This window comes from Haliotis asinina, chromosome 15 (assembly GCF_037392515.1).
Source record: "Haliotis asinina isolate JCU_RB_2024 chromosome 15, JCU_Hal_asi_v2, whole genome shotgun sequence".
NCBI lineage: Eukaryota > Metazoa > Mollusca > Gastropoda > Lepetellida > Haliotidae > Haliotis > Haliotis asinina.
The window spans coordinates 34,500,402-34,523,695 of NC_090294.1; the positions used below are offsets into that span (position 1 = coordinate 34,500,402).

General features: G+C 40.0%; 1 protein-coding gene across 1 annotated transcript; it reads right to left on the bottom strand.

Moving 5' to 3' along the window:
• Positions 1-356: 356 nt before the first annotated feature.
• On the bottom strand, positions 357-23,083 carry LOC137264980 (uncharacterized). The gene is made up of 3 exons (XM_067800319.1): positions 22,890-23,083; positions 1,404-2,512; positions 357-1,249 (listed from the first exon to the last, which is right to left on the bottom strand). Exons 1-3 carry the CDS (start codon positions 23,081-23,083, stop codon positions 357-359), a joined length of 2,196 nt encoding a protein of 731 aa, XP_067656420.1.
• Positions 23,084-23,294: the final 211 nt, after the last annotated feature.

The window sequence follows — 23,294 nt, forward strand, 5'->3', positions numbered from 1 at the left end:
GAGAGGTGCCTGGTCTTTAAAGAAATCGCGAGAGATGTGGGAAATCGGACATATCGATCAAATGTTGGACGACTAGACGTGTCCAATGATGCAACAGGGTACAGATATGGAACGAGGGTTCAGAGATGAATCGCATTTCCTCCTGCTACGACATGATGATGCGATGGATGTATACATTTCTTAAAAATACGTATAAAACATTTCCGTATTTCTGTCCTATGCGTTTCTTTTTCAAAGAGTTTATACCGGTGTGCGTTTCTCCTATCACCTGACTGAACTCTGATTAGATTTTGTCCATCGTTGGTATTTGCACCACAGCTTTGGTAGTGGATACTTCCGAGGGTGACATACAAGACTCATGGGTAGTGTACCATGCAGGACTGATGGGTTTCGAATACTTCAGAGGACGATATACGGGGCTGATGGGTGTTGGTTACTTCAGAGAACGACATACAGGACTGATGGGTGGTGAATACTTCTGAGGACGACATATAGGACTGATGGGTGGGGAAATACTTCTGAGGACGACATACAGGACTAATGGGTGGTGAATACTTCTGAGGACGACATACAGGACTGATGGGTGGGGAAATACTTCTCAGGACGACATACAGGACTGATGGGTGGGGAAATACTTCTGAGGACGACTTACAGGCCTCATGGGTGGAGAAATACTTCTGAGGACGACATACAGGACTGTTGGGTGGTGAATACTTCTGAGGACGACTTACAGGACTGTTGGGTGGTGAATACTTCTGAGGACGACTTACAGGACTGATGGGTGGTGAAATACTTCTGAGGACGACATACAGGACTGATGTGTGGGGAAATACTTCTGAGGACGACATACAGGCCTGATGGGTGGTGAATACTTCTGAGGACGACATACAGGACTGATGGGTGGGGAAATACTTCTGAGGACGACTTACAGGCCTCATGGGTGGTGAAATACTTCTGCGGACGACATACAGGACTGTTGGGTGGTGAATACTTCTGAGGACGACATACAGGACTGATGGGTGGTGAAATACTTCTGAGGACGACTTACAGGCCTCATGGGTGGTGAAATACTTCTGAGGACGACATACAGGACTGTTGGGTGGTGAATACTTCTGAGGACGACTTACAGGACTGTTGGGTGGTGAATACTTCTGAGGACGACTTACAGGACTGATGGGTGGGGAAATACTTCTGAGGACGACATACAGGACTGATGGGTGGTGAATACTTCTGAGGACGACATACAGGCCTGATGGGTGGTGAATACTTCTGAGGACGACATACAGGACTGATGGGTGGTGAAATACTTGTGAGGACGACTTACAGGCCTCATGGGTGGTGAAATACTTCTGAGGACGACATACAGGACTGTTGGGTGGTGAATACTTCTGAGGACGACTTACAGGACTGTTGGGTGGTGAATACTTCAGAGGACGATATACGGGACTGATGGGTGTTGGTTACTTCAGAGAACGACATACAGGACTGATGGGTGGTGAATACTTCTGAGGACGACATATAGGACTGATGGGTGGGGAAATACTTCTGAGGACGACATACAGGACTAATGGGTGGTGAATACTTCTGAGGACGACATACAGGACTGATGGGTGGTGAATACTTCTGAGGACGACATACAGGACTGATGGGTGGGGAAATACTTCTCAGGACGACATACAGGACTGATGGGTGGGGAAATACTTCTGAGGACGACATACAGGACTGATGGGTGGTGAAATACTTCTGAGGACGACATACAGGACTGTTGGGTGGTGAATACTTCTGAGGACGACATACAGGACTGTTGGGTGGTGAATACTTCTGAGGACGACTTACAGGACTGATGGGTGGTGAAATACTTCTGAGGACGACATACAGGACTGATGGGTAGGGAAATACTTCTGAGGACGACATACAGGCCTGATGGGTGGTGAATACTTCTGAGGACAACATACAGGACTGATGGGTGGGGAAATACTTCTGAGGACGACTTACAGGCCTCGTGGGCGGTGAAATACTTCTGCGGACGACATACAGGACTGTTGGGTGGTGAATACTTCTGAGGACGACATACAGGACTGATGGGTGGTGAAATACTTCTGAGGACGACTTACAGGCCTCATGGGTGGTGAAATACTTCTGAGGACGACATACAGGACTGTTGGGTGGTGAATACTTCTGAGGACGACTTACAGGACTGTTGGGTGGTGAATACTTCTGAGGACGACTTACAGGACTGATGGGTGGGGAAATACTTCTGAGGACGACATACAGGACTGATGGGTGGTGAATACTTCTGAGGACGACATACAGGCCTGATGGGTGGTGAATACTTCTGAGGACGACATACAGGACTGATGGGTGGTGAAATACTTGTGAGGACGACTTACAGGCCTCATGGGTGGTGAAATACTTCTGAGGACGACATACAGGACTGTTGGGTGGTGAATACTTCTGAGGACGACTTACAGGACTGTTGGGTGGTGAATACTTCTGAGGACGACTTACAGGACTGATGGGTGGGGAAATACTTCTCAGGACGACATACAGGACTGATGGGTGGGGAAATACTTCTCAGGACGACATACAGGACTGATGGGTAGTGGGTGGCATTCTAGTAAGGATGGTTGGTAAACTTTACATTTTCAGTGATTTTTGTAGCGTCTGCGTAGCATTTATAACATACTGAAGTAAAACTGTATTTACCAGATTCGTAAAACTGTTGTGGATTCTGATGTTTGTTTTCATCTGTCTGTAAAGGTGTCCCTGGCTCACCAACCATACCTTCATATTGGAATGAGGTAAAACGAAAAGAAAACTTATACAAAACCACATAATGTATAAAACTGGTAAGAAGTTCCAAACAAATGGTGTGTTGGAAAACACAGTTTTCAACACAGCGATGTCGGCACTAAACCTAATGATAGGCGCTGTAATACTGTCGTGTTTCTACCTTCGCCCATCCAAATACCATTTGACTAATTCTGCAAAGCTGATTCAAGCAATACGCCTCCAAATGTCAAATAATCGCGTGACTTGGGAAAAAAATTAAGAAAAAACAATTACGCTTTTTGTGTACCTGGTCAGGCGTCTATGAGACCAAACCCTGTAAATGTGACTTCAAAGCTTGGTGTGATCAACCTCCCAGTTGTGTTCCAGCTATCAATCACAGATTAGAAGCACTCCAAGCTCTGTCCTCTACAACTAGAATCTGGCGTCAAATTTCTTCCACAGTTCGCATTAGTATCACATAACCATCTGAGATCATACGCCTAGAGTCGAAGGAACACGATGCTATTTAACAACCTGACAATAAGAGTATTTAGACGTAATTATTGTATTTGAAAATCCTTTTTCTTTTTGAGACCACGTTCTCTGTCACTCGATCACGCCTATTTATTTCTGGCTAAATGAGACGACACGGGCGCTTCCACAAAGACGCTTAGCTCCAGTCTCCGCCAGAGAAGTCCTTTCCTTCCAGGCTCTTCAATTTCCCCTCTATGCAATTTTCTACCGTTGTGTCCCATTCCAATTAATACCTGCTGAAGATACATTACTTTCGATAGACTGACTTTGTCGATTGCCACGATACTCCTGTTAAATGTCGTTTTAAATGCTCGCCTTTCAGTCTTCTTTGTCTTCAGAACTCGTCCGTCTCGTCGGAAACAAAAGGTACACTGTCCTAGTGTCTTCTAAACTCACGCAAAATGTTGAGAGACCAGAGAGAGAATTAATTGTTAATAAACATGTTTACAATTACCACTTTTGTCGACATCAAATAAGTGAGCCCCGATGTAACTACTAAAACAACCACTTATGCTAGTTTGGTGCTAAAGAATTAGTTACCAAAGAGTTATATTTAAAGGTATGGCAAGAATACTGACAGTCACAACGAACCCATTGTATAAAAATGTAAGGTTTTAGTTTGTGTTTGTTTTGGGATGTTTTTGATTGTCTCTTTTTGTTTGGTATTGTTTGTGTTTGTGGGTTTTGTTTTGTTTTTTAAGAGCACGAAATCATCTGCCGTATATTTAATGAGACAATAGTTATGTAATCAGCTTTATTATTCCAACGACCAGAGAGAGAGGAACGTATAACTCAAAGCAAGTCTGTGCTTATGTGCAATCTTCCATTTCTAATTAACCTTCACGCGTGGTTTAGGTGTCTGCAGGTGGCTGTGATCGCCGCTGTCCAGCTACTGACTAGTGCTAATGAGCATCTGCAGAGACATGGCGATACCTGGTCCTCACAACAAAGCTTATTACCTGGAGCAGGTGTCAAGTCATTTCAGGCAGGTAAAATGATATTATCTTTAGGAGCGTCGCGTTGAGATCATAATCAGTGTGTTATCTACGACCTAACCAATGCGAGTGATCATTAACTTTGGGTGAATCTTTATGTACATGTGATTACTAACGATTCGATTCTCACTTAACATCACGTGATCTCTGCAATTACACTGACAGGGGTTGTCCTGTGTCTCTCTCTGTCACCAGGTGGCAGGCTAAGGCTACATACACTAGGACGCTTACTTACACTCACACACACACACAAACACAGGCAGAAAAACACACACTGGCATACACAAAGACATATAAAACCCACAGGCACGCACAGACACACACATAGACAGATATATAGACACACATACACAAACACACACATAGATGCACACTCAGACACATAGACATACGCAGACACAAACATACTCAGACAAATGTAAACTGATACTGACAAGTCTTTAAACTGTTAAAAGGTTTGGCCCTGGGTTTTCAAATCCTCACTGAAGCCTTGTAATTCTCATCGAGTAATCGCACAGCGTTTGACCAACAGGCTCTTTGAAATCCAACTTCAGTCGTATCCAACTGAAGGGAACATGACAACACCAAACAATTTGGAATATTGCTGAATTGTGCAAAAAGAAAACGTCATTTTCTATGGGCAGGATTACTAGTATATCAGTGAGACTCGATGCCTTGAACAGCACATAACATCTCCATACATTATTGGTATTATTCGAAATGAAACGTCAACCATTTTTATGTCCTTTTTCGGTTCATATATTAGTTCGAAAATACTACTAATAAGTCTCAACTGTTGTATTGATGGGGAAGTTAAATGAACCCTGTTTGCACTGCATTGTAGCGGATGGCATTATGACATTTTTTATTCCAACTTTAATTGAAGCAGAATATCTTCCACTGACAGCACGTCCACTGTAGATGTATCTCAACACGCTTACTAATTACCCACGAGATCTTTGGAAGTATGTACGCCTGAGAAGGTTACATGGTTTACACAGATAGCAGTATGAACATGTGCACGAAACAAACACGAGGTTGCTGCTGCCTCTAAATATAGCAGATACGATAGTCACATACTGACAACTGTTAGACGGTGTTGTAACTTATGTGGAAAGGCTGGCATAAGGGGTCTTTTTTAAGACTGTAAGCGAATATTGCGCAGCGCAGTATTTTCACGTAGAGGCCAGGGACGGTTACTTCAGAAAGTTACTACAGCTCAGGAAGTAATATACAAGCGACGCATGCAATAAATAAAAATTCCAAATGACATGAGGTATCTAAACGGGCAAAACAGCTCCCTGGCATTTAAAAACACCTTAGTGAAAGGTTACAGCATAAAAGCAAGGCAAGTCTGCGTGCACAGTGAGTTAAAATATCCCTGGATGAAATTCTTGAGTTTAACCGATCAGACTACAAATGTGTTTACAGGAAGCAAAGTGACGACACATACTCAATTGTTAATATCATGTATACACAAGACTCGCGTGATCTAACCGTTCACCAGGTTCCTCCTGCCTTGTACACGGTTCGATACGTCCGCACTGCATTCATCTACAACACGTGTTAACTCGTGACAACAAAGACAGATAGCGAGAAGTAATTATTACATTGATCAATATATCCGGTCTGCTTGTTGTACATCAATTAGCTAGACACTTTTTTCTAGCGGATTGTTAAATGATGATTACAAGCTGAAGATTTGCTCATAATCAACAACACGAGCACTGGACGTAGAAGGACTCCTGGACTCATTTGTTGTGTCGGTTCGTAGGGACAGGAGCTACTACATATGGGGCGTCAATAGTAAAGTCACCTGGCACCAATAATTACTGTTACACATTAGATTTACACTACTCGGGGCTTTCCACAAGGTTCGATAACCTATTAAAACATATGGTCAATAAATATCTGGTTCAACATAAGTCAGTCGATACCACACTTCACGTGCGAGCAAATGTGATAATGCTAATGACGCGGTTGTGTTTCATTGTTGAAATCATGCCGATATTGTTAACTTCTCGACCTGATAATCGTTATAACAGGCAATAGTCGTGTCCTATTTCATCTCATGGTAAAGTGAAAAAAATACAGACATTCGTTTCGAGAAATCGGTGTGACTTTAATACTCGTGGAATATCAGTTCAGTCCGCGAGTCCATGCCAAGGGAGGGGTGAATCCTCGCTTCAAGATATAACTCTAAGGTCACTATAACACCGATTGTTTCAGAATGTATCCCAGAACTACCCAGTGATTCATGTCTCCTGACGACACGAAGCTCCTTCCTTCGCACCCAAATTCCTTCTTTTCAATTTGAAGTAGAACTAAATATTATCACTTTGCTCGAAAGCGAAGGTAGTTTTTCATGTTACAACAGTTTGATGTTATCTGTAGTTCATTGAAAACGTATCTGTCACTCAAATCAGGACATGCCACTCGGTACACAAAAGCTTGGTCTTAATGGGACTATATTTTACAGAGGATTAAGAAGTGTTCATCCCTTGTTCGTCGCCCGTAGTTGATCCTCCGGCAATTTGCGCAATTAAATGATAGAGTAGGGAAATCGCTTGATTAAGCACATGAGTAAGCCTCGGCTAAGTAGGAAATAACAAAGCCGTTAAAATCCTAGTTCCGACGATTAAGCTTTCTGAGATCAGTCTGTCCTCAACATCAGTGAATCATGAAAAATCTCTTGAGCATTTTCCCGATAAAATCAAGTGATCTGACGGCGCCCTACTTTTAATCCGATTCGCCCCAAGCCCAGGTTAGGAGCCAACCTACAAATGTATTTATTCTGCTCAATTTGCCTCGGTGGCGCGTTTACTGTAGACACTAATCACATAACTGTCAGCAGAAACCGCTCAGCCATGTAACAATCGATTTGATTGGTTGTAAGAAGAGATCCAGTGACAACTAAGATAACCGGTCGTGATTGGTCGATTTCATGCTACTTTTGTCTCTTTGTGAGTGAAATTATGTGTTTTTGTGTGCGAAAGGTTTCCGGTTGGGTTTCCGAAAAACATAATGTTTTGTTTAAACGGTAAAAGTGGAAACGACGTAATTTAAGAGAGAAACGGTCGATTTAACCACCGCTTGCACACTGGGGTAGTGGGTAATGCACGGTGCAAGAAGCCTCAATATAACACACTGATTACATCATATTGCTCCAATTTGCCATGTCCTAAAAGAAATCGTCTAAATGAGTGGACTTTTCTTGTGAATAGTACTGACAACATTCTATATGGCATAGAGGACCGACGTCAAACATAGGACCTTGACATGACAAACCAGTGGATGATAGCATGCACAACAGTCCCGTGCGGGGTACTATAGCACACTGACGGCGGATTCTAACTGTAAACACACAAACCAGGGACATAGTTGGACAACTAGCCAGGAGGTTGAATCCCGTGGAAGAAAGAGTTTTCCCATCAGATTTCATCATGAATAACATAACATCTGCGTGATTAAATGTAATAAGCCACACAAAATAAAGCCCCTTGTCCCAACATCACCTACGTATCATAATCGCCTTTACATGTGTGCCTATAATTATATTGTTTGCCAATTAACCAATCATTCACCGTGGTTACTGTAGGAAATATCCAAAACTCAAAATTTACAATAAACAAATGAAGACAAACCGATATTTGCTTTTGAAACGGTTATATTAGGAGCGATATCATTGAGATAAGCATGTCAGAGATTAGATTTCCAGCGAATACTACATTCTGTCGACGGTTCTACCAAACGTTGAACAAACACCTTAGTACAAGTTCATATAATCATATATACCGCCAGCCACTTCAGACCAACTTTCAGCTAAAGTTCATACAATAAAATATATTTCTTTGTGTAGTTGTACCAGACCAATTATATTGTACAGATGAGGAAATGGGCCCACGCTCCCACTTCATCCCGACAGGTAATTACGGTGTTACTCAAGTGTGTTTACAGTTGATATAACACATGGTAAGACTGCATCACATTCATTTCACTTTCCCAAATGAAACAGCGCCTATTACATCAAAGAAAACACTTATTTCTGTGATGAAATACACACTGATGCGTATTGCTTATCCCTACTTACCAGTCTGAGACAGCTCTTAAGACCATGCCAGACCGGATTCCAATATATCGTAGTCTACCATCAAGATAATTCACGATAACGACCCCTAGTGTCAACCATTTGTCTCCCGGTAATGCCGCAACATAAAGCATCAAATGAAGCGGTGGTAGTTCAAGCCAGTGATCATTTGTCACATATATTTTTCAAAGCTATTAGTGTCACCAAGTCTATACAAATGTAATGCCCGATTTCGACTTGGTTGATTAAAGATTTATGTAATTGTGTGCCACCGATCGTGAACGTAGGGCTACCATACTGACCTAACTTCCAGACCTGTTTTTATAGGATACGTGTCGTCATTAACAGTTTGCTGGCCTCAAGTCCATCCGCAACATAACCAGTGGGTGTTTTGTACAGATTCCACGCACATCCAGTAGCAGATACCAAACTTCATATAATCTATAATGCAATAAGGATGCCATCAACACATCACTTAATTGCCTGAGTTTATTTCTAGAATGTTTGGTCTCTGCCTGCATTTTGGGGACTTTCAAATGTTGAAACAAAATAATTACTGACCGTTAGATATGTATCCTAATTTAGCACAGTCGACTAACGACTGAGTGTCCTGGTTCAGTACTGTAATATGTTCTGTTGCTGTCGTTAGTTGATAATAACATACACACTCAACACTACATTCCACGGATTATCAGAGCTTTGCTAAGTTCTCCTAATGGTCAATAAGAGTACAGAAACAACATTATTTTTGGCAAGGACATGCATCGATTTCAGCAATGGAGCCGTCTGTCTTTCCTGGAGATTACACTCAGATAATTTTATAAATAATCTGCTTACAGCTCTCAGAATTCAGAAATGCGGGCAGCATTAAAGTCCTGTGATTAAACGATTGCAATTTCTTCGATTGCCGTCAGTTGTAAGCAGCTAAGGGGCTCTGGCAATTACGACATAAGCCTGACATAAATAGGCTCTGACATGCGCACAAAGCTAGGCGCCATCTTGACTCTTTCTAACCTAGCCTTGTTATAGGCCATTAGCAGCAAAACAAAGAACGACGGTTCGGGTGTTACTCTGTGAAAGTTATCGTTGAGACATCGTGGGTTATGGATCACAGATTTCAACCAAAATGACAAAAAGAAATTTGTTGACAGCACATTGTACAGTCAGTCAGTTCTCGTTATTTCATAACTCACGGAGCAGTAACTGAGTTAGTGTAACGTTTGCTCTAGATAGCCTTTGCATTTGTGAAGATGCCGTACATATGAATTCTTATTTACTGTCTGGAAATTATGCTGACCAGTCACATGGAATTAGAGAATTGGCAGAAGTTCTGTCATCTGTCTGGGAGAATATCTTTTTTATATCATCCAGTCTATAGTGCCACAGAAACCGAAGACGTTTGATACTGGTGTCAATTTCTGACAAAGTAGGGATGTGACATGATTTTATGTTCAGCTATATCACGCCGTACAAGTAAATGCTAGAAAACCCAAACAGTTCGAAATGTCTAGCTTTCAAACTGTACCGTTATCACCTGGTTCACATACATACGTTAAAACTGAAACTGATATGGTAGATATCCAAAAGAACATTTCTAACAAGGAAAACACTAAGTATATTCATGAAATGGACATGGCTTTATAATTTTAATGTGTATTTGGGCATATGCGTGTACCTGTACTTTAGTAGTTTGCAGTTTGTACAAATAACAAACAGTATTTCCTTACTGTAATTTAGTTCCGAGTGAAACGAATGTGTATTTAATTTAGAGATTTCTTATGCTATGAAATTGTCGGATGCATTTGTCCAATAGATATTTCTGCATGCCACTGTGTTGTCTTTCACTCCGAGCTGACTAGGAATCGCACTAGGTCTTTAGGTGCTTTATCCACAAAACACAGACAAGCATTCGTAACCTTCGAAGACAGACCGCTTCAAAACCCTCATTCGCTAACATAAAATTCACTGTATGTTACTCTTATATACTTTACTATAAACTGAACTGAGACCGCTTCATAACATGTTATGTTATGTTAGATGTTATGAAAAGTATTTTCTCTACTTGGATTCCATACAAAGTTGAATATACATGTACCTGAGACTACTTTTAATGCCAAGTATATATATGTGTGTGTGTGTGTGTGTGCGCGCGCGCGCGCGCGCGCGTGTGTGTGTGTGTGTGTGTGTGTGTGTGTGTGTGTGTGTGTGTGTGTGCGTGTATATATATATATATATATATCTCTGTGTGTGCATACATCTAGATGATAGATAGATAGATAGATGCATGACTGTATGTTATATTTTCACATTGCAAAAAATAATGCGTGTTATTATGATACGTCTTGTTCTATGAGAAAAACAATGGTGGCATGACCTATGTGAAACAAACATGTATAACGTATACTGGTCATTTCAACTAAGCTCTGTGAATATTGATGAGGATATATATAGTTCAAGTCAGGATTGTGGTACCAATGATGCTGAAGAAGCCAAATACGACAAGGTTAGATGCTGTACTTTAAAGTAAGCTTCATGTCAAGTTATTTTCTCAACAATATCTCTCCATACCTAGAGACTTAGAATCGGTCACTGGTTTCATAATAATATGCTGAAACATCAAAGTTCTCGTCATCAATTTCTCTCTTTTCAGTTAACATGTTAATCTGTTTATGTGGGCAGTAAACATGGAGCAATATGTCAATATGTCACGCCTTTTGCTGTATTTAATATCTGGAAAATAAAACAACCTCAGAAATAATACTACCTGCTATGATCAGATTCATGGCCTCATGAAGCAGATCAGTTATCTCCCAATGCATGTCTTCATAGTTTGTCACGAACAACAGCCGAGAGTACCATGAAAGCAAAAGCCAACACGTTCCGCTTCTGCTCATTTCAGGACGAGGCCAACGAGGCAGGGCAATAAACTGTAATCCTTTCTGTCGGTTTTGACAATTTTTTCAAAGCAAATTTACGCGTGATTTTCAGCATTGTTAATTCTCAAGATAGTGATCATACCCGTATTTCATCTCAACAACGAGAGCTCATTCAGGTTCGAGTTCAAATCGCATGCCTGGCTAGTCAGCAACGGAAGACAACGGTAGCCTCAACAAGGATCGTTTTACTCAACAAACAGGTATTACAAATCTGTTTGCTGTTAGCATTTGGCCACCTTCTGAAGTGAGAGATCACCTAGCGAGAACAACTTCACTTAACATGGCCTGCTTTTGATGAAGTGTAACTGCGATTCCTATTTTATTTGACTTCCTGATTTGAATATTTGGAGATCCGTCAATTGTTTGCCCTTGTTATTTGTGTGTCGACATGTGTTTAACCTAAGCTGTTTGACTTTTGACACATTTAATCGATGCTGTTAAGTCACGGCGGCCTCCAGAACGTTGCTGCTTGATCTGTCAGTGTGATGTTCTTGCAGGTTTACTAGAACACTCCCGCACGACTTTATCAAGTAATTCATTTGCTATTTCATCTTCCACTATCAAGTTTCACCAATGTTTATATCCCATACTCTACACAAAACTTTGCTTCCGTCATAAGCTTAGAAGATTTTGTTAATTTTGTTGAAACTGTGTTTGGACGGAGACAAAAGTCCTACGTACAGTGTTTCAAACAAACATTTGTTTAAAAATGGTTTGTATGCTTTCACCGGATTGTCTGGTCCATCACTTGACAGTCTGATTTACTAACAAACCGTTCTATCATGATTGGAGCACGTCTGTGTCTCACAACTACTTTATACACTAATTATGTGTAACCAGTAGGATTGGGCCATACCTGTTCTTTCCCCGAACACCTGGTGTCATTACTGACTTTCAGTGGCCCATTCATGTAATTTACACCACTGTCTTGCCATTTACGCCCAGTGGAGAATGTTTGAGTTATACAGCAAGGTTATTTATACTATGGCGTTGGCGTTTTGGACTTCGAAGAATCATCTCTGCTTCTTTGACATAGGGTATTACATCCCTTTCCGTACCAGCTTAGAATATTTACAATATTTCAAGAACGATTTTGATTTAATTTTATGAATACCCCAACGATTGAGACAACGAGGTGGAGGACAGAGTATAGCGATTTATGTTTCGCCATCTGGTGTTCGCCGAGGGAATTACCAGTAATTCTTGCTGATAATAAGGTCATTGTTCTGAAACGGTAAACCCCATTATTGGAACACTCGCAGTGCTTACAGGGTTTATTAAAGAGTCCCTAGCTGCTGTTTTAGGCCTAAATTGTCCTTTAAAAGGCATTAATACATTATTAGCTGTAAATAACTGTAATGATAGAGGGCCCGTGAGTTTCGGGTCAATTATCCCATGCACGATCTGTGGCTGTGTGTTTGAGAGTTCTTTGAACAGATTGTGCTGTGTGCAGCTCAATATGACCGGACATACCCTTTTTATCACAGGGGTGAAAGTTCATTAAAAACAGAAAATAATATCTCATTTATGGCAGCTGTAGAATTGTTTAGAACGAGGTGAATTTACAGGAGTTCACTCAAGTTGCTATTCCCTTTCATTTTAAAGACTTGCTGATCGGTATATGAACAGGCATACACGACTATAGTAGAAGCCTGTGCAGGCCACAATGTCCTTTAAGTACCTTTATTGCAGGAGTTGCAATAGTAGAACTGTATGTCATGATTACTGCTACTGGTGCTACTAGTTTCACTACCACAATCAATGTAACTGAGGTTGTTACTGACACTGCGCACACTGATATTATAACTACGACACCACTGACGCTAATAAATAATATTATTACTTAAACACCACCCAAAAACTGTTACAAGCAGGTGTGTATGTAGTTCCCGGTACTAATAGCACGGCCACTGTACACTATATCACATACAGTACGTATTGCTGATTCTCAGCGTAGAATCCCGTTTTCCCGCCCATCCGATCTTTCTGTCAATAGCAATATATTTTTCGGCTTCCATAAAGACTCAGCAATATGTACAAGTATACAATAAGCAGATAAACATATTGTGTTGGAACATCAGAGGTATGTCGCCCTGACTAGCGTGCGGATTTAAATGAGAAATTTAGAGCTATTATAATTTCCTTATATACCGCTGATCTTCTAACACGGTACGTTTGTCTCCATTCTACCATAAGCGCGTTATTAAGAGTTTAAAACAATGCATATTCTTTAGGAAAATCACAGGTATATAACGTGATTATATACTTTTGACTTACTTTGATTAACAATCCAGCATTTACTGAAGCCATTGTAGAATTACCTTTAAAAGGTAAACGAGGTATCTGGTAAGAAAACTACTATTACATATACAGTTGTCGTGACAGTGTGCCTTAGCATACTTTCAGAACAAAGGACGTATTCACCCGATATAAATAACACCAAATCGTGTTTTTCCGTGATCGTTGTAACACCTATGAGTTGACGCCGATGCGGATGATGATCATTGTAGCAGCACGGAAAATGAACATATCGCTATATGTGCCAGAACTATATTGCAAATTGACACGTTTCACTACTTTCCTTCATCTCGACTCCAAGATAAACGATTCCAAGGAATCAGACCCACTCGTGGAAGAGAGGGTCTATTAAGAAAACTTCAAATACACAATATCCATAAGATAATCAAGAGAATAACCGTTTAACAGCAACTTATTGGAATTATTTCATGAAATATCACTTTACATCTTAATGAATAGATATCGGATCTCAAACGCTTTCTAATTCCGGAAACTGTCATATACAGCGATTGTATAGCCATGCAGCAACATTAAAAACCCATATCATATATGTTGCGACTGCAGTGTACTGGATATGAAGCTTTATTACGTTCACTGCGTCAGCCCCTATGTATTTCAGAATGATTAATGTACATAATAACAAATTGGAAACGAGGTGTCCGCATAGCCTGTGATTCAATTCCTGCTGAATTAACTAAATGTTAAAACAATTTGGAAAGTTTTAATGATCATTGTTTGGAGTTGTGACGGGTACTATTGAGTTACACTTGGTAATTGACTGTGATTGCACTCGAGATCTGCGCTTGTATCCAGCGTTTCACTATACACGGGTAACAGCGTCACTGAGACAGAGAACACAAACGTGGTTCCTTAGCCACTGTGTGGTGAGATAGGGATTGACAATAGATAGCTGCACAATGGCTTGATGTAAGAGAAATCTCCCATATGATGGCAAACCTACCAATATAACCTGGACGAATAGACCACAACTAATTGGGCACCTTAGCCATCTGGCCACCCGTGTCTGTGTTTCTGTGTTTAATATCCTGACTGTGTTCAGTGAACTAATAACAAGTATCTTATGTGTTTTATAATCACACAGTGGATTGTTTTAAGAAGACATATTTTGTACAATGGATTTAACAACGATTTCGCTAATTTCAATGTTTAATAACAAATATGAGGTTTCAAAACAACAAACAATCCCTGTGATTATGTAACTGATCTGGCCCCGATTTCTCGCATTACTCAAATCGCAAACTGAGTTAAGTCAAATCTCAGACAAAAGTTTGTTTCCAGAAATTGGTGCCTGGCTAACAAAACCTCATACGTTCCCCTGCCCATGGTTTTACTGAATATGTTGTCTACGCAGCCGAAGTTTTGTTAAAGGTTTACTCGCTTTCGTAAAAGAAGTTGATGCTGTCTTATAACACGATATTTTAATAAATGAAATAAAAGACACGTACAGTTGAAGGTTCAGAATCAACACATTTGCATCTCCATTCACTGAACCATTCTTGTTTTATATGCATCACGTTCACTGTCGGAAATCACAGAAGGCATGAGATTCCAGAGAGAGATAGTCCAATCGTTTCACAAGCTTACATGAAGCTCTTTACCGGTCATAAATAAAACACGAGTTGTTTTTTTATCTCTGAAGACAAGAATGTTCCAAAGATTTTGTTCGAACAAAGGCTATGTTAAACAACAACTCGGCTTTTAGCAATATGTAAAATATTTTCTATTTTGGGAAAAATTCATACCAAAATACCAAGTAACATTCTCAAGGTTCAAGAGGTCTTGTTTCGATAGCTAAAATTCATTGAAACATTCAGCACATTAAAACGTGATTTTACATGGCTCACTTGTAATTCTTTGTAAATAGTTTGGTGGGTTCGAACGGCCTGTAATTTCTGCGTGATTCTAAAACGTGAAATAATTCCAGCGTAGTTACATCTGCTTAAACACTGTTTACTTTCATGTTATTCAATTGACAGCGCATGCACCAAATTTCCCGTGTGGATAAAGTACAGTTTACAATCTTCTCTTGTAATCATTAAAATGTTTTTACTCAATCTGAAAAGACTGCCAACGGTTCTTGGGCATTTGCTGTCTTCTAATTATGGTAAATTGAAATCCTTGACAAGAAGACTTTTTTGGCTTAAAAGTTTCCGAAGTCTAACAAAGACCGTCTTTCGCACTTCTGTCGCGATATCGATAATGCTAGTAAACGATATTGTTGACTTTGACAGAGTTTCATAGTGAAAAACCATCAAAGAGGTTTTTTTGAATTCCTATCAAATATGTATCCGAATCGGTCAAATCTCAGCGGTATTTCTCGCGTAAGATTGATCTCGCGAATCTGGGCATTTTTAACCATAATTGAAAGAGCCATAGGATAAAAAAGCAAAATGATCATTTCACTGGATTGCTCATTTCGTAAAAATGATTTTGATCAAGAATTAGACAACCATGGCCTTTCACACTCGAGAGTAGTTACCTCCCTTTGAAGATACGACTAGTACTTTCCCGAAGGGATAAGAGACGTGTTTTCTTGAGGTTTCGTAAAGGCACTTCAAGCCTATGCCGGAATGAGCTATCTATCAGTGCTATGATGTGAACAGATTGGCAATCCATCAAGCGGGTTTTAAATAGGATTTGAGAGAGAGACCCAACCACGGGAAAGCCCCCAGTCACAGAAGAGGAATTCCCAAAGCTGAGAGAAAAACTTTGTGTCGTTGTTGTTAGCGAATGAGGAGACGACGCGAGCGATGATGGTGGCGAACAATGCCCTTTAATGTGTGTGCCTGTTTAATCTGGAGAAGCCAGCGAGTGAGAGAGTGTCCCTGGTAATTAATTATCTGTCGCGAGCTGCTAATACGATGCGACTGGATATTTAGTGCGATCGATGTCAACTATCAGTTGGGGAGAGAAGAACCACAGCCGTCCTTTGGTGGGGTTTAGGAGGCTAAATTAAACGTAAGACATCAGTAATTATCACTTAAATCACTTCCCGAACCATCCTCTTTGCAAACTATCACATTAAATAGATTAAAGGAAAACATTCAGTCACACAGACAAGCATATACATACAGTAAATGTAGCTTTGCACATTTCTGTCTCTATATGCATTGTTTTGAGAAGACCCTTTCTTTGCAGTACTGTTGGCCACTTTGAAGGAAAAGCAAGATGCCAGGACCTGTCTTTTCACTCGCGCACATTAAACCGAGCCCCGATCTTTTAAGAATACTGGTTAATGACCAGTTCAAGGCCGAACAGATATTTAGTGTGACTCATATAGTCGATATCATTAAAGTTAGAAACTGAAATTTGTTTTGTTTTTGTTCTTAATAGAACACGACCAAGATAGTTTCTCCTGAATGGAACGTCATCAAGTCCCAGTGAAAGGGCGAGCAAGCCAGGCAACACTGGCCACCCACATAATGAAACATCAACTGTTGGTGATTGCTGACCGCTACTTCTTCAGATAATCTTGTTACTTGAAAGATTTTACCTATCAACATAACAGGAAATAAATGACTTTATATTAATACATTCATCAGGCAAACTGCTTTGTTTTGTTCGTTTTCTTGCGTTGCACATTTTAGAAATTGTACCATATAATTACAGCAAGGATTTATGTTCAGGTGAAAACATCAATATGTATAATGTTTGACATATGTTCCTACACGCAAACAGGCGAGCTAGTGAAAGCTTCTGTCAACCCATCACATGTCATCGTCCCTTCTGTTAGTCACATCTACTAGTAGATCGCCGACTCCGTGATGTCAAGCCAAACCTCAAGCGGCGGTTGTCACCTATAAAATCAAAGGTTTCTACCTCCAGGCAGAGTTCACAATGCATAACATTGTGATCGGATTGGATTTTCTTCAGTGTGGGGATTACACTTGAAGCTTACCGGGATCTTCATCTGCGGAAGGCATATTACCTCAGCTAGGAATAAACGTTGATTAAAGTAGTTTCAATCATTGACCAGCACTCCTACTTCCAACAAAATATCATCCAAATCGCAGCCGATAGATTAGAAAAGAGCAGTCCAGACCCGTATGGCAATATTCCACCTTAATCATCTTTTCCATCAAGTACAAAGCCCAAGATCAATACAAGTCAAGCGAACAGCAATTTTCATCTATTTCAAGGCGCTTGTCAATAATTTTGATCACGGCCCAGACATACGGTATCAATGTGAACTAATCTTTGATTTTTCCAAACCACAGATACTATTTATCATTAGGATGATTTTATGTTTCATATTTTTACGATATCATTGTTAGATTCTTAGGCCAGATGTATGTGTTTGCTCGTCATGTCAAATGAGTGTAATTTCCTTGATTGGAGATTGAGCTCCCTCTCGGTTAAATTAGACCTGTGTGTGCTGAGGTACTTAGAGAGGCAGGTAAGCTGTAGTGGAGATGAGCAGTACACCGCTGGGGAGCGAGGGGATTACACAGCATCAGTGTTTAATATTGCAATGGTGGTGTATTAATTATGCATGACAATATTCAAGTTTCAAGATCAGTAGTCAACATAATTTTCAGGACCTTTTTTACTTACAAAATAATATGGGCAATACTTTGGTAGCATTTTTACATTATTTGTATTGTATTATAATTCAAAATTTAGCAAATGTGTTGTTTATTATCATGTCATTATTTCTGTGGGCGTTAACCCCAGTGGAATCGTTCTGACGAAAACCGCGACGGATGATTGTTCTCTACTATCTATTTATCATATATCATGCTTGAAACATCTAGCGTCGTGTATTTTGAACTCACTTTTTATCTTTAGAATTCCGTTTTTCATCTGTTAAACGTAATATTAAATTGTATTCAACATGACATTTAAACAAAACAGTTATTTCTCCGATTACGCTTGTTACATGCATCCGCATCTAGGTATATTGTTGCAGTGACACTGGTGTTACATTCCCGGCCGTGAAAGACGATCCAATCTTCATGCTTTCATTTGTCAATAGTTATAAAACACATTCTTGACAAATAATTTTAAAGAAAAATACAGACGACTGAAAATCTACCATTTGGCTATCTAAAAACTGTTAACAACACATAACAGTGTAACGTGAATTAAATGCCCGGTGTTTCTGAAGCTGCAATGTGAAAAGCTGATATTGTAAAACAACATACGTGATTAAAATATAGAAGCAATGAAATGAGTTCATACGAATTCGTATTCATATACAACGAAACATTACAATATCAATTCTCACAGACTCCAGCAGATGAAACTAGAACGTGATTACATCACCATTCACTATAAAAAAAATAAATGATGTAATTAAATAAGTTTAATTCATCATTATAAGGACAATTCCATATACAACTGCTATCTGAGCTCGAAGCAGAAAGATTTAAACAGGTCATGTATTGATGAGAAGAAGCCACACACATAACTACCTGTCTATAATTCATGATTAGATCTGATTCCCCAACACTCCTCGTTGAATTATTCGTCAATCATGTGATACACAAAAAATATAGCAAATTGATTTTGAAAGACGAAATGCAACAATTTAGCAAAGGCAGTGATCATATGTGACAAAAACCGGAACCATATTAATTACGGAACGTGGATTTGAATTGAATTTAGTGAAGTCTCATACTCTGTCGTACAAGTAGGGCTTCCAGCTGTGCAGTCCAACAGTGTATGGTTTCAGAAGGTGCCACATCGTTTTAATTCAAATCAACTGGTTATTCTTTGGAAGCGACAATACTATATTTGTTAAAAAATAATAGTCATATATGACGACAGACTTTGGTTGCTAAATGTAAGACGGTTGACAAGATGTCACCTCACTGGTTCATGAAGCCATGTGACAGATAAATATTGTACACAACATTGTGTTCTGTCAGTTGAATTATCCTTCCTCAAACATATACTGCATCGACATATACACGGACAAATAAATGGTTTTCAAATGACTGAGAGATTTCTGCTGCATTTGTATATCATCTGCGATTCTCAAGCGCCTCGTGGAATGGTTCTCTGTTTGAAAACACACAAAGGCCTATTGGTCTAGACTGTTCCAAGTCATCAAGGTTATAGAAAGTTACCGCAGGTGTGAGATAAACCTAAGATAACTTTTGGCGGTCCAACGTCATCCATAAAGAAAAACAGGTGTACAATATCGCTTCACACCTACACACTGAAACAGTCGCATTTTCATTTATTTTTAATTTTAAACACAATGATACGAGATGTTATGAGATTGCATGACATTATTTGTATGGTTTATGATAGTGTTGCAGTTTGAGTGATAAAGCATTTGTATGAAGAATATTGTTTAGCATATCAAGAGTACAATTTTTTGAAATTAATTCTGGATCAATCAAAGCACCACTGGTAAGTAAATTCAATTATATTAATTTAACTTTTCAACACGTGAAGCTACGATCACACAGGAAAAAAGAAGTTCGCTTGTGATCATGAATGTGTACCTGACGCAGCTGACACATTAAGAATCTACCTTCCAGAAACATGAAGCGAAGGAAAATGTCTCGTGTCAAGGAGCACAAAACGTAATTGCCTTGTTAGTATGATACGGAGAGTTTAGGACTAAGGTTATCAGTATACAAAACTACACATGGTAATAGACAATGTAAATCACCGTAATATATTGATTAATCTATGCGATAAGAGCCGGAGCTACTGAAGTTCCAATCAACTCAGGTAATCGGAACGCGGCTTATATACTTTACCCCAGGTGCGGGAACACCGACAATGCTGCTGTATGAGCGCAGAGACTTAAGGGCGACTCAAATACGCTTCCCTGGGGAATGCGTTATGAGAAAAGCGGCGGGGAAGGGACTCTACGGTGAAATTAATGATTAAGTGGTACGACAATCAGATTGGAAATTACCTGTGATGTGCCGAAACAATGGCAACGTGACAGGTAAGCAGGTGTTCTTGCAGGGATGTTTTAGTATCGATTGCCGCTGGATTGAACACGTCGGCAGGAGATCCGTTTGAGGACCTTTTTAGCCCGCTGATATTTTTCGCAAGATTTCAATTACCGACGAGATTTATACCTTTTATGAAGCGTCTTATGCGTGCCGTGTACTGGGCATCAGTCGTGACGCTATTGTTTTCTTTGTGAATTATTATGCTATTGACTTTTAATATCGGTCCCTTTTAAAGGCTGATTAGTTGTTGGGGGAATTTTTTGTCCCACTGGAGATGGAGTCTTTTGTAGGCCGCGAGCTGCTGACAACTGCACGAGAAGCGGATGAGCAATCTAAAGTAGAGGTTTAGGACAGGGCTATGAATCACAGATAACACACATTCTGGGAATGAACACGGTTGGAACTTAGGGTGTTCAGGTGAATGTCATAGCGGCTACTGACGTCCCATGTTAGGAGTGTCAGTTGTCTTTCATTTGTAAATAATAAGGGCATCTGGGATATATTTGGTTCAGATGAATACATAAGTGAACAAATAAATCTGCGTTTTATTCGGTGAGACATATCCACAAGTCCTGAGAATCGAATATGAGCCTAAATGTCAGTATAGACCACAATTATTCATGGAAACAATGAGATTTATAAAGAGGTCATGTGTCCTACTTTTGAAAAATGAAACATATGTGTCGAAGCCTTGTGTGAAAACGCTACTTGTCTGGAATCTGTGACCGAGACACTGAGAACGTGATGTCCTGGACATTTTGACTTGTGACTCACTTAGACACAAGCAAACACGAATCTTTCCATACTTAGGCCAGGCAGGTTATGCATGCATTTCTTTTTCTAATTTGGAGCGAATTTCAAAACACAACAGAGAAGCATTCGTGGAGAAACATTTGAAGTTGAACAAAGTGTAAAGGTACGATTATCACGCCAAAGTCGAGTGATAAAGTCACATTTGACAAACTATCAAGTCGGGTTTATGACATCACATTTGCCACAATGTCAAGCGAGGTTTTCAAGTCTCATTTGACACAATATCAGGTTAGAGTTATGAATTCTCATTTGACACATTTTTACGAAATGGTTTAAGAGCTCCCATTTAACACATTGTCAATGTAGGGTCATAATGCCATGTGCCCATTGCCGATCATGCAGCACAGTTAATGGCTGTATTCGATTATTTGCCTGGCGGAATGGCGTTTACAGAAACCAGGAAGACACACAGGGAATCCCAACCCAGGTTTTCAAGTCAATGGGTGGATACAGGTTAAAGCAAGGTTTCCTGAATATGGTATTATTTAAGAAATGCATGGCGATGGAGAGTTGTACAATGGGACAGTAGGGAGAAAACGCCACTTCTACTATAATGTACTTTATTATTGTAAACTTAACAACTATGAAACGTCGTTTATTTCTTATTTAGGATATCGACATTACTTACAGCCTCTTACAATTGTTAGTCTTCCCAAATTATATCCTAACTAATATAGAGACGTCTCCCTGAATACACTTTGCCCAATACCGGACACGTCTTTCTTTAAAAAGGGTAAAATTCGTATATCATTAAAGTTCTCAATGTTTTCATAACATGCCTCTAATATTACAAACTGATGAACCTGGCACGGTCATTTTCGACCCTTAAATTTATTTACGCTGCAGAACCACTCATGGGCTGGTTTACTCACTACCCTTCCATGTTTGAATTCAACAAGCATACACTGTAGTTTCATCATGTCATGACGGGAAAATATGCATAGATGCAGTTCAGTTGAATCTGCACCACAAATACTCTTTGGAGAGACCACTTACACTCTCACGGAGGCAACACCTGTCACCACAACACCCCCAGTATCTACCACCAAAGCATCTGCCAGACGCATTCAGCAGCCACCATGGCATCATGCATCACCTTCACCACAACCCCAATATCATTTAAATTATCTACATCCCAAGAAACAAAAACCTCGAGAATCCACTTCAACAACATTCCCAGCATCCACTTCAACAACATCCATTTTTAGTAGCATCCATTTCAACAACATCCCCAGTGACATCCACTTCAACAACATCCATTTTTAGTAGCATCCGCTTCAACAACATCCCCAGTGGTATCCACTTCAACAACATCCCCAGTAGCATCCACTTCAACAACATACCCAGTGGCATCCACTTCAACAACATCCATTTTTAGTAGCATCCACTTCAACAACACCCTCAGTAGCATCCACTTCAACAACATCCCCAGTAGCATCCACATCAACAACATACCCAGTGGCATCCACTTCAACAACATCCATTTTTAGTAGCATCCACTTCAACTACATACCCAATAGCATCCACTTCAACAACATACCCAGTGGCATCCACTTCAACAACATCCCCAGTGGCATCCACTTCAACAACATCCATTTTAGTAGCATCCACTTCAACAACATCCCCAGTAGCATCCACTTCAACAACATACCCAGTGGCATCCACTTCAACAACATACCCAGTGGCATCCACTTCAACAACATCCATTTTTAGTAGCATCCACTTCAACATCCCCAGTAGCATCCACTTCAACATCCCCAGTAGCATCCACTTCAACAACATACCCAGTGGCATCCACTTCAACAACATACCCAGTGGCATCCACTTCAACAACATCCATTTTTAGTAGCATCCACTTCAAAAACATCCATTTTTAGTAGCATCCACTTCAACAACATCCCCAGTAGCATCCACTTCA